Source organism: Pan troglodytes, chromosome 11, assembly GCF_028858775.2.
Source record: "Pan troglodytes isolate AG18354 chromosome 11, NHGRI_mPanTro3-v2.0_pri, whole genome shotgun sequence".
NCBI lineage: Eukaryota > Metazoa > Chordata > Mammalia > Primates > Hominidae > Pan > Pan troglodytes.
Genome location: NC_072409.2, coordinates 76,451,789 through 76,464,260, shown reverse-complemented (window position 1 = coordinate 76,464,260; position 12,472 = coordinate 76,451,789). Strand labels below are relative to the sequence as shown.

General features: G+C 46.3%; 1 protein-coding gene across 5 annotated transcripts in view; it reads left to right on the top strand.

Annotated features, from left to right (window-relative positions):
• GOLM1 (golgi membrane protein 1) overlaps nucleotides 1-11,149 on the top strand; it is a 75,069-nt gene extending 63,920 nt beyond the window's left edge. For 3 of the 5 annotated variants that reach the window (XM_016961060.4, XM_520104.9, XM_063788546.1), the window contains exons 7-8: nucleotides 803-962; nucleotides 1,654-2,297. In XM_016961060.4, coding sequence (XP_016816549.2) covers nucleotides 803-962; nucleotides 1,654-2,282 — 789 coding nt within the window. In that variant the 3' untranslated portion in view covers nucleotides 2,283-2,297. Of the gene's footprint in view, nucleotides 1-802; nucleotides 963-1,653; nucleotides 2,298-3,902; nucleotides 4,017-9,384 lie in introns of those variants that run through there. The other 2 variants (XM_016961063.3, XM_016961062.4) reach the window with 1 other exon arrangement.
• The last annotated feature ends 1,323 nt before the right edge of the window (nucleotides 11,150-12,472 follow it).

Genomic DNA, 12,472 nt, shown 5'->3' with positions numbered 1-12,472 from the left:
CCAAGTAGCTGGAATCACAGGTGCCTGCCACCACACCTGGCTAATTTTTGTATTTTTAGTAGAGATGGGGTTTCACCATGTTGGCCAGGCTGGTCTCAAACTTCTGACCTCTAGTGATCTGCCTGCCTCGGCCTCCCAAAGTGCTGGGATTACAGGTGTGCGCCACCGCGCCTGGCTGTCCAAGCATTTTCTAATTTGTGTTGTGGTTTATTGTTGGACTCACTGGTTATTTAGGAGTGTGTTGTTTAATTTCCAAATATTTGCAAATGTCATAAGTTTCATCCTGTTATTGATTTATAATCCATTCCATTTCTATTAATTTACTTTGTGTGATTTTAGTTAAATATTTAAGTGTATGGAGGCTTGCTTTGTGGCCTGCCATTTGTCCATCCTGGAAAATATTGTGTGTGCGCCTGAGAAGCAGGTGTGTTTGCCCTTGCTAGGCTGAGGGTTCTGCAGATGTTTGTTTCGTCAAGGAGTATTGTGTCGTTCATGTCTTTTTTGTTGTTGATCTTCTGCCTAGGTATTTTATTATTCCGTAAATGCTTCCTCTCAGCAGAATCACTGCCCAGTTTTATTCTGTATTGACAGTACTTTCTGGGAGACCTTGACTCAACCTCTTGTCTTCTGATTTACACCACATGACCAGGGCGTGACCAGAGTAGACTGTGGCGTTTCTCGGGGTCTTGGTTGGAAGGATATGGTGGTGGGATTGGTGGGATTCATTGCATTGGTAGGATTCTTTTACGGCTTCTGTTCACAGAGCCCTGCCCTGGCTGGCTGTCCTGTGCTTCTGTTTCAGCTCCAAGCCCTCAGTGAGCCTCAGCCCAGGCTGCAGGCAGCAGGCCTGCCACGCACAGAGGTGCCACAAGGGAAGGGAAACGTGCTTGGTAACAGCAAGTCCCAGACACCAGCCCCCAGTTCCGAAGTGGTTTTGGATTCAAAGAGACAAGTTGAGAAAGGTAAGCAGAGCCTAGCAGTTGCCCTGTTCCCAGCTCTCCAGAGCCCCATCAGAGGAAGCAGTCCCAGCGAGCTGCTGAGGCAGTCAGTGAACCCGGCAGCGGCGCAGCCAGGAGCAGGGACGTGTCTCTCTGGGCCCCTGGAATTGGGGCTTTGGGGCTTCTCTGACTGATGTCTCCTCCTTGTAAACGAAGTGCCTTGTTCCTGGGCAGCTGTGTAGAGAAAGGCCCAGGCTGCATCTTTATGCAGGACATTGGTGGGCTTGTGGGACTTGGGGGAGGCGGCTGAGCCCCAGACACTGGGAACCAGGAGGCTGCTGTGTCCGTGAGCAAGCCCCGGGTGGGCCTGCCTGCCCTGGCTCCCAAGTGCTTGCTCCAGCAGACACGATGATCAGGTCACTCAGCAGGATACCCTTTTCCCTTTGTACCTTGTCAAGGTAATTTAGTCCAGGTGGTTTTTTTTTGGTAAGCTACTTTTCCCTTTGTCGCAGTTCTGACGGTGAGCTGCAGGCACAGAAAGGCCTGCAGTCTGTGGCTGAGGTCACAAAAGGAGCTACCTGGTTGTTCTCCTGTGTGCAGCCCACCCCACCCCCACTCCTTGGGAAGGCTCTGGGAATTGAGTGGCACCAGGTTTTGCTTTTTTTTTTTTTTTTAAATGCTGGCAAGGTCACAGCTAACTGTGTTCTGTGCACAGAGGAAACCAATGAGATCCAGGTGGTGAATGAGGAGGAGCCTCAGAGGGACAGGCTGGGGCTGCCGCAGGAGCCAGGCCGGGAGCAGGTGGTGGAAGACAGACCTGTAGGTGGAAGAGGCTTCGGGGGAGCCAGAGAACTGGGCCAGACCCCACAGGTGCAGGCTGCCCTGTCAGTGAGCCAGGAAAATCCAGAGATGGAGGGCCCTGAGCGAGACCAGCTTGTCATCCCTGACGGACAGGAGGAGGAGCAGGAAGCTGCCGGTGAAGGTGGGTGTGAAGTTTCGGGGGCCGCTGTGGACTCCCTTCCACCAGACACCCAGCCCACCTCCATCTCCTTCCCAGCACCAACATATCACCCTGAATTTTATCAAACAGCAGTCCACAATTTGCCAATTCCTTTTCGTGTGAAGGTTTCTTATTCGTTATCAAGAGGGAGGCAGGAAGGAAGAGCAGCATATGCTCTAGAACTCGAGGTTTTAGATGCAATATTGGCAGGGAGTCGAGGGGACCTTGCAAGTGGGTGGCCTGCAGATGGGTGCTTAGCATCAAGTGGATGCCCCCTCCTGGCAGGCAGGCCACATGCCCCATCTTTGTATGTCCACCGTCGTGCAGTGTCTGGTGCCATTTAGACAATCAGTGCCTAGTGAATGAATGAATGAAGGAAGGAAGGAATATTGGGTAGATGAAGGTTAATGCATATGTGAACATTGAGAAAAAATGACATGTGAATCACTCCTTTTTGGTTTGGTTGACTCTTTTCTTTTTAAAGAAATAAAGGGTAGGAATCGGAGATCAACCGACTATTCCGGGATGTATTTCAGTCCCTTCAGATATGGAAAATGTCCTTCCCACCTGAGCCAGGAGCACTTCTGAGGACATGACACCTGCGCTCTGGGGTGGACCAAGTCACAGAAGTTGGAGAATACACTTATTTGCAGAAGTTACCTTGATTCCATTTAAATCTAATTTTCACTTCAGTGTGTTACTGAAGAACGTGTCCTTCCAAGTTCCAGTTAAAGAATTGCATTTTGTCAGCCTCCCCCTAAGTATCCCTGCTCTGTCCTTGTGTTCCGTGCTCACCCAGCAAGAAGATGCTCGTGTTGTGTGAGGCGGGGAGATCTCACTGGCTCGCTCAGCCTGTGGCGCTCCAGTGTCAGACCCCTCAGCGGCTGGTCACAAAGCGTAACAAAGGTGGGCCTGAGATGCCACAGTGCCTGCAGGATGCACCTGCTTCTAGATGCAGGTGTGGTGACCTCATTTGAAGAAATGCGCTGGACACATAGGCCTGTGCAGTTTCCACCCCAGGCAGTGAGCCAGAGAAAGAGACTAGAGCTGCTTTTCTAGGTGTGCACTTTTAAAAAAGATTTTGTTTGGCCGGGCGCAGTGGCTCATGCCTGTAATCCTAGCACTTTGAGAGGCCGAGGTGGGCGGATCATGAGGTCAGGAGTTCAAGACCATCCTGGCCAATATGGTGAAACCCCATCTCTTCTAAAAATACAAAAAGTAGCTGGGCATGGCAGCATGTGCCTGTAATCCCAGCCACTCGGGAGGCTGAGGCAGGAGAATTGCTTGAACCCCGGAGGCGGAGGTTGCAGTGAGCCGAGATTGCGCCACTGCACTCCAGCCTGGGCGACAGAGCGAGACTCCATCTCCAAAAAAAAAAAAAAAAAAAAAAAAAAGATTTTGTTTACCAGCCTGCATACACATATAAAATATGTAAGTTAAACCCTTTGAGTAGGTCTCTTGAAAGCCTTTTGTCCTCATCTTCTCTGGCTGCTGCCCACTCCAGGGAAGAATAGAGTAATGGGTGCTCTCGTGCTCTAAGTATGAGGGACACCTTCTCACGTGTCTCACAGTGGCAGCTCCATTTCCTCCCTCCATTCTAAGGAGATGCTGTCATTAGCTGTAGATATCCGTTCCTTCCTAAAATAGTGGCACCTTTCTTTTATCTTGAGTTGATTATCTCTTTAAAAAATTGAGATTTGGGTTGTTAGTTTCTCCATGTTCTGCCTAGAATGCACCCTTGTATTTAGGGCCATGCTGTCTGTAGATTCCGAGTCCAAGTGGAGTACACATAATGCATGTGCTTGTCCTGGAAGCCAGCCCATGCGTCCCTACCATTTCCAGAGAGGCAGCAGACAGATCTGATTGTGAGCAAGTATGGCTAACCCCCAGCACCTGTGCTCTGATAGTCCTGTGACATCAAGACAGAAATGATGTAGCTTATGTTTTATGTGCTAATTTTACAGGGAGAAACCAGCAGAAACTGAGAGGAGATGACGACTACAACATGGATGAAAATGAAGCAGAATCTGAGACAGACAAGCAAGCAGCCCTGGCAGGGAATGACAGAAACATAGATGGTAAGAATGGGGCCTACATCGGTGACGAGGTCACCTTTCATTTCTCTTTCCTGGTCCTTCACCGTGATTATCCAATGAAGCCCCAAAATTATATTGTAATTAATGGGTCATTTCAAGGAGATCGTCTGTTCTTTAGGAGCTTTTAAACCAGGGGCAGTGGAGGGAAGTGAGGGTTGAGAAGCCCAAGGTGATGAAAACCATTCGGAAAGTCTGCATCGTTTCTAGAAACATATTCAGTGTGGCTCAAGTCTTTAAGTAGGATGATTTTTCAGTGACATTTAGGGATTTCCCAACAAAATGGCTAGGTCACTACTTGATCAGTCTGCCTCCCAGATGAGAAGCCCCAGTATGTGCACAGAGCTTCAAAGCAGCTATGAAAGCTGCCCTTTGTATTATTATTTTGAATTTTGGAAGAGTCCAGGCCAGTATCTTGTAGAATGTATCAAACTCTGGCCTTGTGTTTGCTTGTGATGGATTCAGGCTGATGAATTCTTGCTTCTCCCCAGGAGGCATAACAGCAGGTGGTCCTACAGGTGGTTGGTTGATCCCTTAGCTAACGTGGTGCCCACAAGGTCTCAGAAGGCCATTTTCCTTTTGATATTAATACGTCATCTAGAAGAGGATGCTTTGAACTTGTGTAGCTTTACCATCCATTGATGAACATTGCCCAAGTGGTGACATTTTACATGCTGCCATCACAGCACATTTATTACCTGACATTTTTTAAGGAACTCCTCTCCCTCCTCCAACACACTCGTTTGTTTTGGTATCACTATGGACTCATAGTATTCTTTCTTAAAATTCATTTTTCTGGGCCAAGTGTGGTGGCTCACACCTGTAATCCCAGCACTTTGGGAGACCAAGGCAGGCAGATCACCGGGTCAAGAGATTGAGACCATCCTGGCTAACACGGTGAAACCCCGTCTCTACTAGAAAGAGAAAAAATTAGCCAGGCGTGGTGGTGGGCGCCTGTAGTCCCAGCTACTCGGGAGGCTGAGGCAAGAGAATCACTTGAACCCGGGAGGCAGAGGTTGCAGTGAGCTGAGATCGCACCACTGCACTCCAGCCTGGGCAACAAGAGTGAAAATCCATCTCAACAACAAAAAAAGAATCCAAGCCATGTGACTGTAGTTTCCCACAGCCTGAATACTGCTGATTATAGAGTCATGGGGGAGTTGAGCAAGTTCGCCTGGTCTCTGTTTTCTGTAGAGTGGCAGCTATACCCAGAGACTTGATGAGACTCAGGTCCAGGCTCAAGCCCTCGGTAAGATGAGTGGTGGTGTGTTCTTTTGTTCTTTCATCGGGAGGCACATCATGTCTGGCGTCTTTTTTTTTTTTTTTTTTTTTTTTGAGATGGAGTCTCGCTCTGTCACCCTTGCTGAAGTGCAGTGGCGCGATCTTGGCTGACTGCAACCTGGCGTCTTTCTTTTTGTGATGCCAGTTGATGGTCAATGCCTGTATCAATTCATTTTTATGTTATTTGTTAATTGGAATGTTCTTAGAAATAGACACTTCAGCTGGGCGTGGTGGCTAACACCTGTAACCCAGCACTTTGGGAGGCCGAGGATGGTGGATCACCTGAGGTCAGGAGTTTGAGACCAGCCTAACTAACATGGTGAAACCCCGTCTCTACTAAATACAAGAAAATTAGCCAGGCGTGGTGGCACATGCCTGTAATCCCAGCTACTTGGGAGGCTGAGACAGGAGAATCGCGTGAACTTGGGAGGCAGAGGTTGCAGTGAGCCGAGATTGTGACATTGCACTCCAGCCTGGGCAACAGGAGTGAAACTCCGTCTCGGGAAAAAAACAAAAAAACAAAAAACCTCAGTGGTATTGTTTGTATAAGGTAGATAGGATAAATGCTTGATTTCTTTCCTTTTTATTTAACAGTTTTCATGACTATGAATTACTTCCCCATCTTCTCTGAGGGTAACTACTTTTAAAATATCATCATAAACTTCAGAATTCAGCAGAAATCCTCAGGGCAGCAGGAGTCGTTGTAACAACTACTTCACTTCAGTTTCGGCCCTGCTGATCCTGCCGATGCCCTTTTTTTTTTTTCTTCCTCAGATGGAGTCTCACTCTGTTGCCCAGGCTGGAGTGCAGTAGTGCGATCTCGGCTCACTGCAACCTCTGCCTCCCGGGTTCAAGCGATTCTCCTGCTTCAGCCTCCTGAGCAGCTGAGATTAGAGGCGCGCGCCACCACGTCCAGCTAATATTTGTATTTTTATTAGAGATGGGGTTTCACCATATTGGCCAGGATGGTCTCCATCTCCTGACCTCATGATCCGCCTGCCTTGGCCTCCCAAAGTGCTGGGTGGCGTAAGCCACCACGTCTGGCTAACAATGCCTTCTTTTATTACCATCTGGGCAATGCATTATTCATTTAATGTTTTAATACTTACATTTTTTTTACCTTTTCATTTTGAAATAATCTAGACTTCTTTAAAAAGCAAAAAATTTCTGTATACCCTTCACCCAGGTTCCCCAAATGTTAACATCTTATATAACCACAGTAAAATTACCAAAATAAGGAAATTAATGTTTATACAATGCTATTATCTAATCTGTAGACTTTGTTGAAATTTAGTGAGTGTCCAATTCATGTCTTTTTTTCTGGGTTCAGGATTATACGCTGCATTTATTGTCAGACCTCTTTAGTGTTCTTTATCGTGGAGCAGTTTATCATTTATGTTGTTGGTCTTTTTTGAAGGGTAGTGGCTCAGTTATTTGGTTGAAAGTCCCTCAATCTGTGCTTGTCTGATTTTTCAACAATGTCCCCCTAAAAATCATCTTTTCTATTTCTCCAGGATGTCAGTTGTTTCAATTGGCAGAGTTGTTTGGAATTTTTAGAATCCAAGTCCTAATTTGAATTTTCAGCTGTCTTCATTTAGGCAATTTTTTAAAAAGGCAAATGGCAAAATACACTAGCAGCCAGACTTTGAAGCAAATACAAACTCTCTGTTGTCATTGACTCCACTCATTTATGTTCTTGAGCATGTTTCACGGTCTGGTCACTGTCTTACCTCTATTCTAACTTTTTTTTTTTTTTTTGAGACAGAGTCTCACTCTTCTTGCCCAGGCTGGAGTGCAATGGCACAATCCTGGCTCACTGCAGCCTCCGCCTCCTGGGTTTAAGTGATTCTCCTGCCTCAGCCTCCTGAGTAGCTGGGAGCTGGGATTACAGGCTCATGCCACCATGCCCAGCTAACTTTGTATTTTCAGTACAGACAGAGTTTCACCATGTCCACTAGGCTGGTCTCGAAATCCTGACCTCAGGTGATCTGCCTGCCTCAGCCTCCCAAAGTGTTGGGATTACAGGTGTGAGCCACCACCCTGGCTCTAACAACCTTTTAAATTGGGCCTAGTTTCCTACTAAATGATGGGCTTTGCAGTGAAGCCTTTTTGGATCTCTCATTCCCTACACTCAGGTGTCCTAAGGACTTGACCTTGTGCAAGGTTTTAAACAAAGTAAGTAGGTAAGGTAAAGAAAATGAGTGCCTTGTCAGCTCTTTGAAGAAGCTGAAGAAATGTCAACATCAGCTTCAACATTATTTTAAGATTGTGTCATTGAAACAGTGAGACCTTACTTGTTCCAGGGAAATTAGAAGAAAAAAGCATTAGCTCCAACTTTATTAGAGCCTTTAACAGATACCATTAATTAATATGGCAGGTATTTAATGTTCATTAAACTACCATTTAATGTGCCATAGTTATAAATCAAGACCGTGGTTTTAGGTTTTATTTGTGATGTGCCTTTTTATGTTTTCTGTGTGTTAAAAGGATAGAGTAAGACCAGATGGTAGAAGCTACATACAGACATCAGCTCTGTAAAGGGAGAGCTTTGGAGTCACAAGAGCTGTCTGAAGCTGCAGACAGCTCTCAGGAGGCAGCGTGTGCCATTAGAAGTGCAGTAGCAAGGGAGTCACGCTGCACAGGAGCGTGGTGATTATATTTAAAATGTCATGAGTGCATTTGATACTGTCCATTTTCTGTGGCATATGGGGCATTATGTCACTGTTACAAACAAGTATGGAATCTTTAGGTGCTTCAGCTTTGTTTCATGGCACATTGTTGGTCATCCATTTGGACACTTTGAAAGGGGAGGAGTTCCAGCTGGGCATGGTGGCTCACGCTTGTAATCCCAGCACTTTGGGAGGCCAAGGCGGGCGGATCACGAGGTCAGGAGATCGAGATCATCCTGGCTAACAGGGTGAAAACCCGCCTCTACTAAAAATACAACAACAAAAAGAAATCAGCCAGGTGTGGTGGCGGGCGCCTGTAGTCCCAGCTACTCGGGAAGCTTAGGCGGGAGAATGGCGTGAACCCCGGAGGTGGAGCTTGCAGTGAGCTGAGATCGCACAACTGCACTCCAGCCTGGGTGATAGAGCCAGACTCCGTCTCAAAAAAAAAAAAAAGTTCCCTTATCCCCTTCACAGGGCATGCAATGGGGGTATGGCTTTCTTCTTCAGTGCCCCACAGCTCAAACCCCTAGGGGAAGCATGCGGACGGGCAGGTTGTGGGGAGGATGGGTTCCAACCCCGCGGCAGCATCTAGGGTTGAGTGGTTACAGCTCCTGGAGCCCCATTGGGTGTGTGTTGCAGTGCGTTCTTTCAGCTTAGCTGTCCACAGGCGGCTTGTGTTAATCAGTTCAATTAGACCCTCTGCCTTATCGCAAGGACAGGGCTTTCTGTAGCCCAGGTTCTTGCCCTAGTGTACTGAAAAAATCAGATCATGTGGGCTTGGAGAATGAATGCAAGATTTATTGAGTGGTGGAAGTAGCTCTCAGCAGATGGCTGGGGAGCCAGAAGGGGGATAGCATGGGAAGGTAGTCTTCCTCTGGAGTCTGGCTGCTCAGCAGCCGGGATCTCCTCCTACTGTCCATGGCCGAATTTCCCTTGGCGTCCGAATCGTTCCACCATCAATGGCCTGCCAGCGTCTTTCGATGTGTTCTTCTGCCAGTGTGTTCCTCTCGACGTCCAGCCGCTTGTGTGTGTGCCCGCTGGGGTCTCAGGGTTTTTATAGGCACAGAATGGGTGGCATGGCAGGCCAGAATGGTCTTGGAAAATGCAACATTTGGGCAAGAAGACAGGAGTCCTTGTTCTCATTAGGTCCATGGGCACAGGCCTGAGGGTGGAGCCCTTGCCAGTGACCCTGCCCTTCTCTACCCAGCACTTCCCTGTCCCCCTCCCATATCACCGTTGCCATCTTGTCCTTGATGAGGAATACAACTCCCAATTACAGTGTTGCTGTGGGAGATACAGTCCTCTTTATGACAGTTTCTAGAAATTGATAAGAAAATGGGACCTGCCTAGGGCTAGTATCTCATTTAATACTCTATAGAATATTATGTGTTTTTCCTTTTTAGTTTTTAATGTTGAAGATCAGAAAAGAGACACCATAAATTTACTTGATCAGCGTGAAAAGCGGAATCATACACTCTGAATTGAACTGGAATCACATATTTCACAACAGGGCCGAAGAGATGACTATAAAATGTTCATGAGGGACTGAATACTGAAAACTGTGAAATGTACTAAATAAAATGTACATCTAAAGATGATTATTGTGAAATTTTAGTATGTACTTTGTGTAGGAAAAAATGGAATGGTCTTTTAAACAGCTTTTGGGGGGTACTTTGGAAGTGTCTAATAAGGTGTCACAATTTTTGGTAGTAGGTATTTCGTGAGAAGTTCAACACCAAAACTGGAACATAGTTCTCCTTCAAGTGTTGGCGACAGCGGGGCTTCCTGATTCTGGAATATAACTTTGTGTAAATTAACAGCCACCTATAGAAGAGTCCATCTGCTGTGAAGGAGAGACAGAGAACTCTGGGTTCCGTCTGGCGTCGTCCTGTCCACATGCTGTACCAAGTGCTGGTGCCAGCCTGTTACCTGTTCTCACTGAAAGACTGACTGGCTAATGCTCTTGTGTAGTCACTTCTGATTCTGACAATCAATCAATGGCCTAGAGCACTGACTGTTAACACAAACGTCACTAGCAAAGTAGCAACAGCTTTAATTAAGTCTAAATACAAAGCTGTTCTGTGTGAGAATTTTTTAAAAGGCTACTTGTATAATAACCCTTGTCATTTTTAATGTACAAAACGCTATTAAGTGGCTTAGAATTTGAACATTTGTGGTCTTTATTGACTTTGCTTTGTGTGTGGGCAAAGCAACATCTTCCCTAAATATATATTACCAAGAAAAGCAAGAAGCAGATTAGGTTTTTGACAAAACAAACAGGCCAAAAGGGGCCTGACCTGGAGCACAGCATGGTGAGAGGCAAGGCATGAGAGGGAAAGTTTGTTGTGGACAGATCTGTGCCTACTTTATTACTGGAGTAAAAGAAAACAAAGTTCACTGATGTCGAAGGATATATACAGTGTTAGAAATTAGGACTGTTTAGAAAAACAGGAATACAATGGTTGTTTTTATCATAGTGTACACATTTAGCTTGTGGTAAATGACTCACAAAACTGATTTTAAAATCAAGTTAATGTGAATTTTGAAAATTACTACTTAATCCTAATTCACAATAACAATGGCATTAAGGTTTGACTTGAGTTGGTTCTTAGTATTATTTATGGTAAATAGGCTCTTACCACTTGCAAATAACTGGCCACATCTTAATGACTGACTTCCCAGTAAGGCTCTCTAAGGGGTAAGTAGGAGGATCCACAGGATTTGAGATGCTAAGGCCCCAGAGATCGTTTGATCCAACCCTCTTATTTTCAGAGGGGAAAATGGGGCCTAGAAGTTACAGAGCATCTAGCTGGTGTGCTGGCACCCCTGGCCTCACACAGACTCCCGAGTAGCTGGGACTACAGGCACACAGTCACTGAAGCAGGCCCTGTTTGCAATTTATGTTGCCACCTCCAACTTAAACATTCTTCATATGTGATGTCCTTAGTCACTAAGGTTAAACTTTCCCACCCAGAAAAGGCAACTTAGATAAAATCTTAGAGTACTTTCATACTCTTCTAAGTCCTCTTCCAACCTCACTTTGAGTCCTCCTTGGGGTTGATGATAGGAATTTTCTCTTGCTTTCTCAATAAAGTCTCTATTCATCTCATGTTTAATTTGTACGCATAGAATTGCTGAGAAATAAAATGTTCTGTTCAACTTTTAAAACTTGTCACAGCTCTGTTTTTTCGCTTTCCCCCTTCATCCTCTATTAGATCCTTAAAGAATCCACCCTCAAACTGTGGACTAAGGATGGCAGTTTGCCTTAAACCTTCTGTGGAATGAGATGGGCTGTCAGTACAATGTCTTCAACCCACAGTACCCCGAAAGCTTTGTGTTCAGCACGTGTGCACTCTGCATGCTTTCTCCAGGCTGCCCTAGGGATCACGACAGATTCAGCCAACAATGGAGAGGGCTGTGGGCTGTTCCAACAAAATAGAACAGTCAGTCACCTCTGGTGACACGCATCTGTAGTCCTAGCCTCCCGAGTAGCTGGGACTACAGATGCATGTCACCATGCCCGGCTAATTTTTTGTATTTTTAGTAGAAATGGGGTTTCACTTTGTTAGCCAGGATGGTCTCAATCTCCTGATCTCGTGATCAGTGTAAAGACTCAGCTGTTGCATAATAACTTCATGTGAGTCTCCAAAATTTGATACTAAAGGCTTGGGGGTCTCAGGGGGCCAATGTGGCTGCAGCCTGAGGGGCCAAATGGAGAGGGCAGAAACGAAGTAGGAGAGGCAGAAGGGGGCAAACTGGCATTCTGGGTAAAGACTAGGTCATTCATTAGAGAGCAGTGGATTTTAACTAGAGTTGTCAAGTGGCCATGCTTGCATGTTATGATCTTTTAAGATCATACCAGCCACTCCACGAATAGAGTGGGGCAAGTATGAATATGGGGAAGTCAGTTCTTCAAGCCCAGTTGAGTCGCTCTTTCCTCACTGCATGGTCTACACCTCAACTGACTTTCCAGCTTCTGCCCCACCCCTTCAAGAAAGAGCTCGCCCCAGTCGCCAGCAATCTTTACTTGCCAAGTTCAATGGGCTCTTTTCAGTCCTTCTCTTAATGGCCTTTGAGCGGCATATGGCCCTCATTCTGCTTATTTTCCTGGTAAGTCTCCTTTGCAGGCTTTTTCCAGTGCCCAGAGCATAGCCAAAGAGGAACAAGGAAAACACCCACCTCTCCTGAACTTTTCCAAACAGGGTGCACTTTATTTAAGGCAGTATACTGTCTTAGAGTCTTGTGCAAACAAAACGGTGAAACAGGCACACTTGTCAAAGAGTGGCCTCGTATGATTTTGAGGTATTCTTCCCTGCAGCCTGTCCCACCACCTCAGTGGCCTCCCCATTCCCTGGCCCTCCCAAGTCTATTCCTTGGGACCTATCTCAGTCCCTTACTCTAGGAGCTCCCTGAGCAATGGCAACCCCCAGAAAATTACAGTGACTATAGTTACTGAGTCCTCAGTTCATCTCCACCCCAGATGGCACCTCC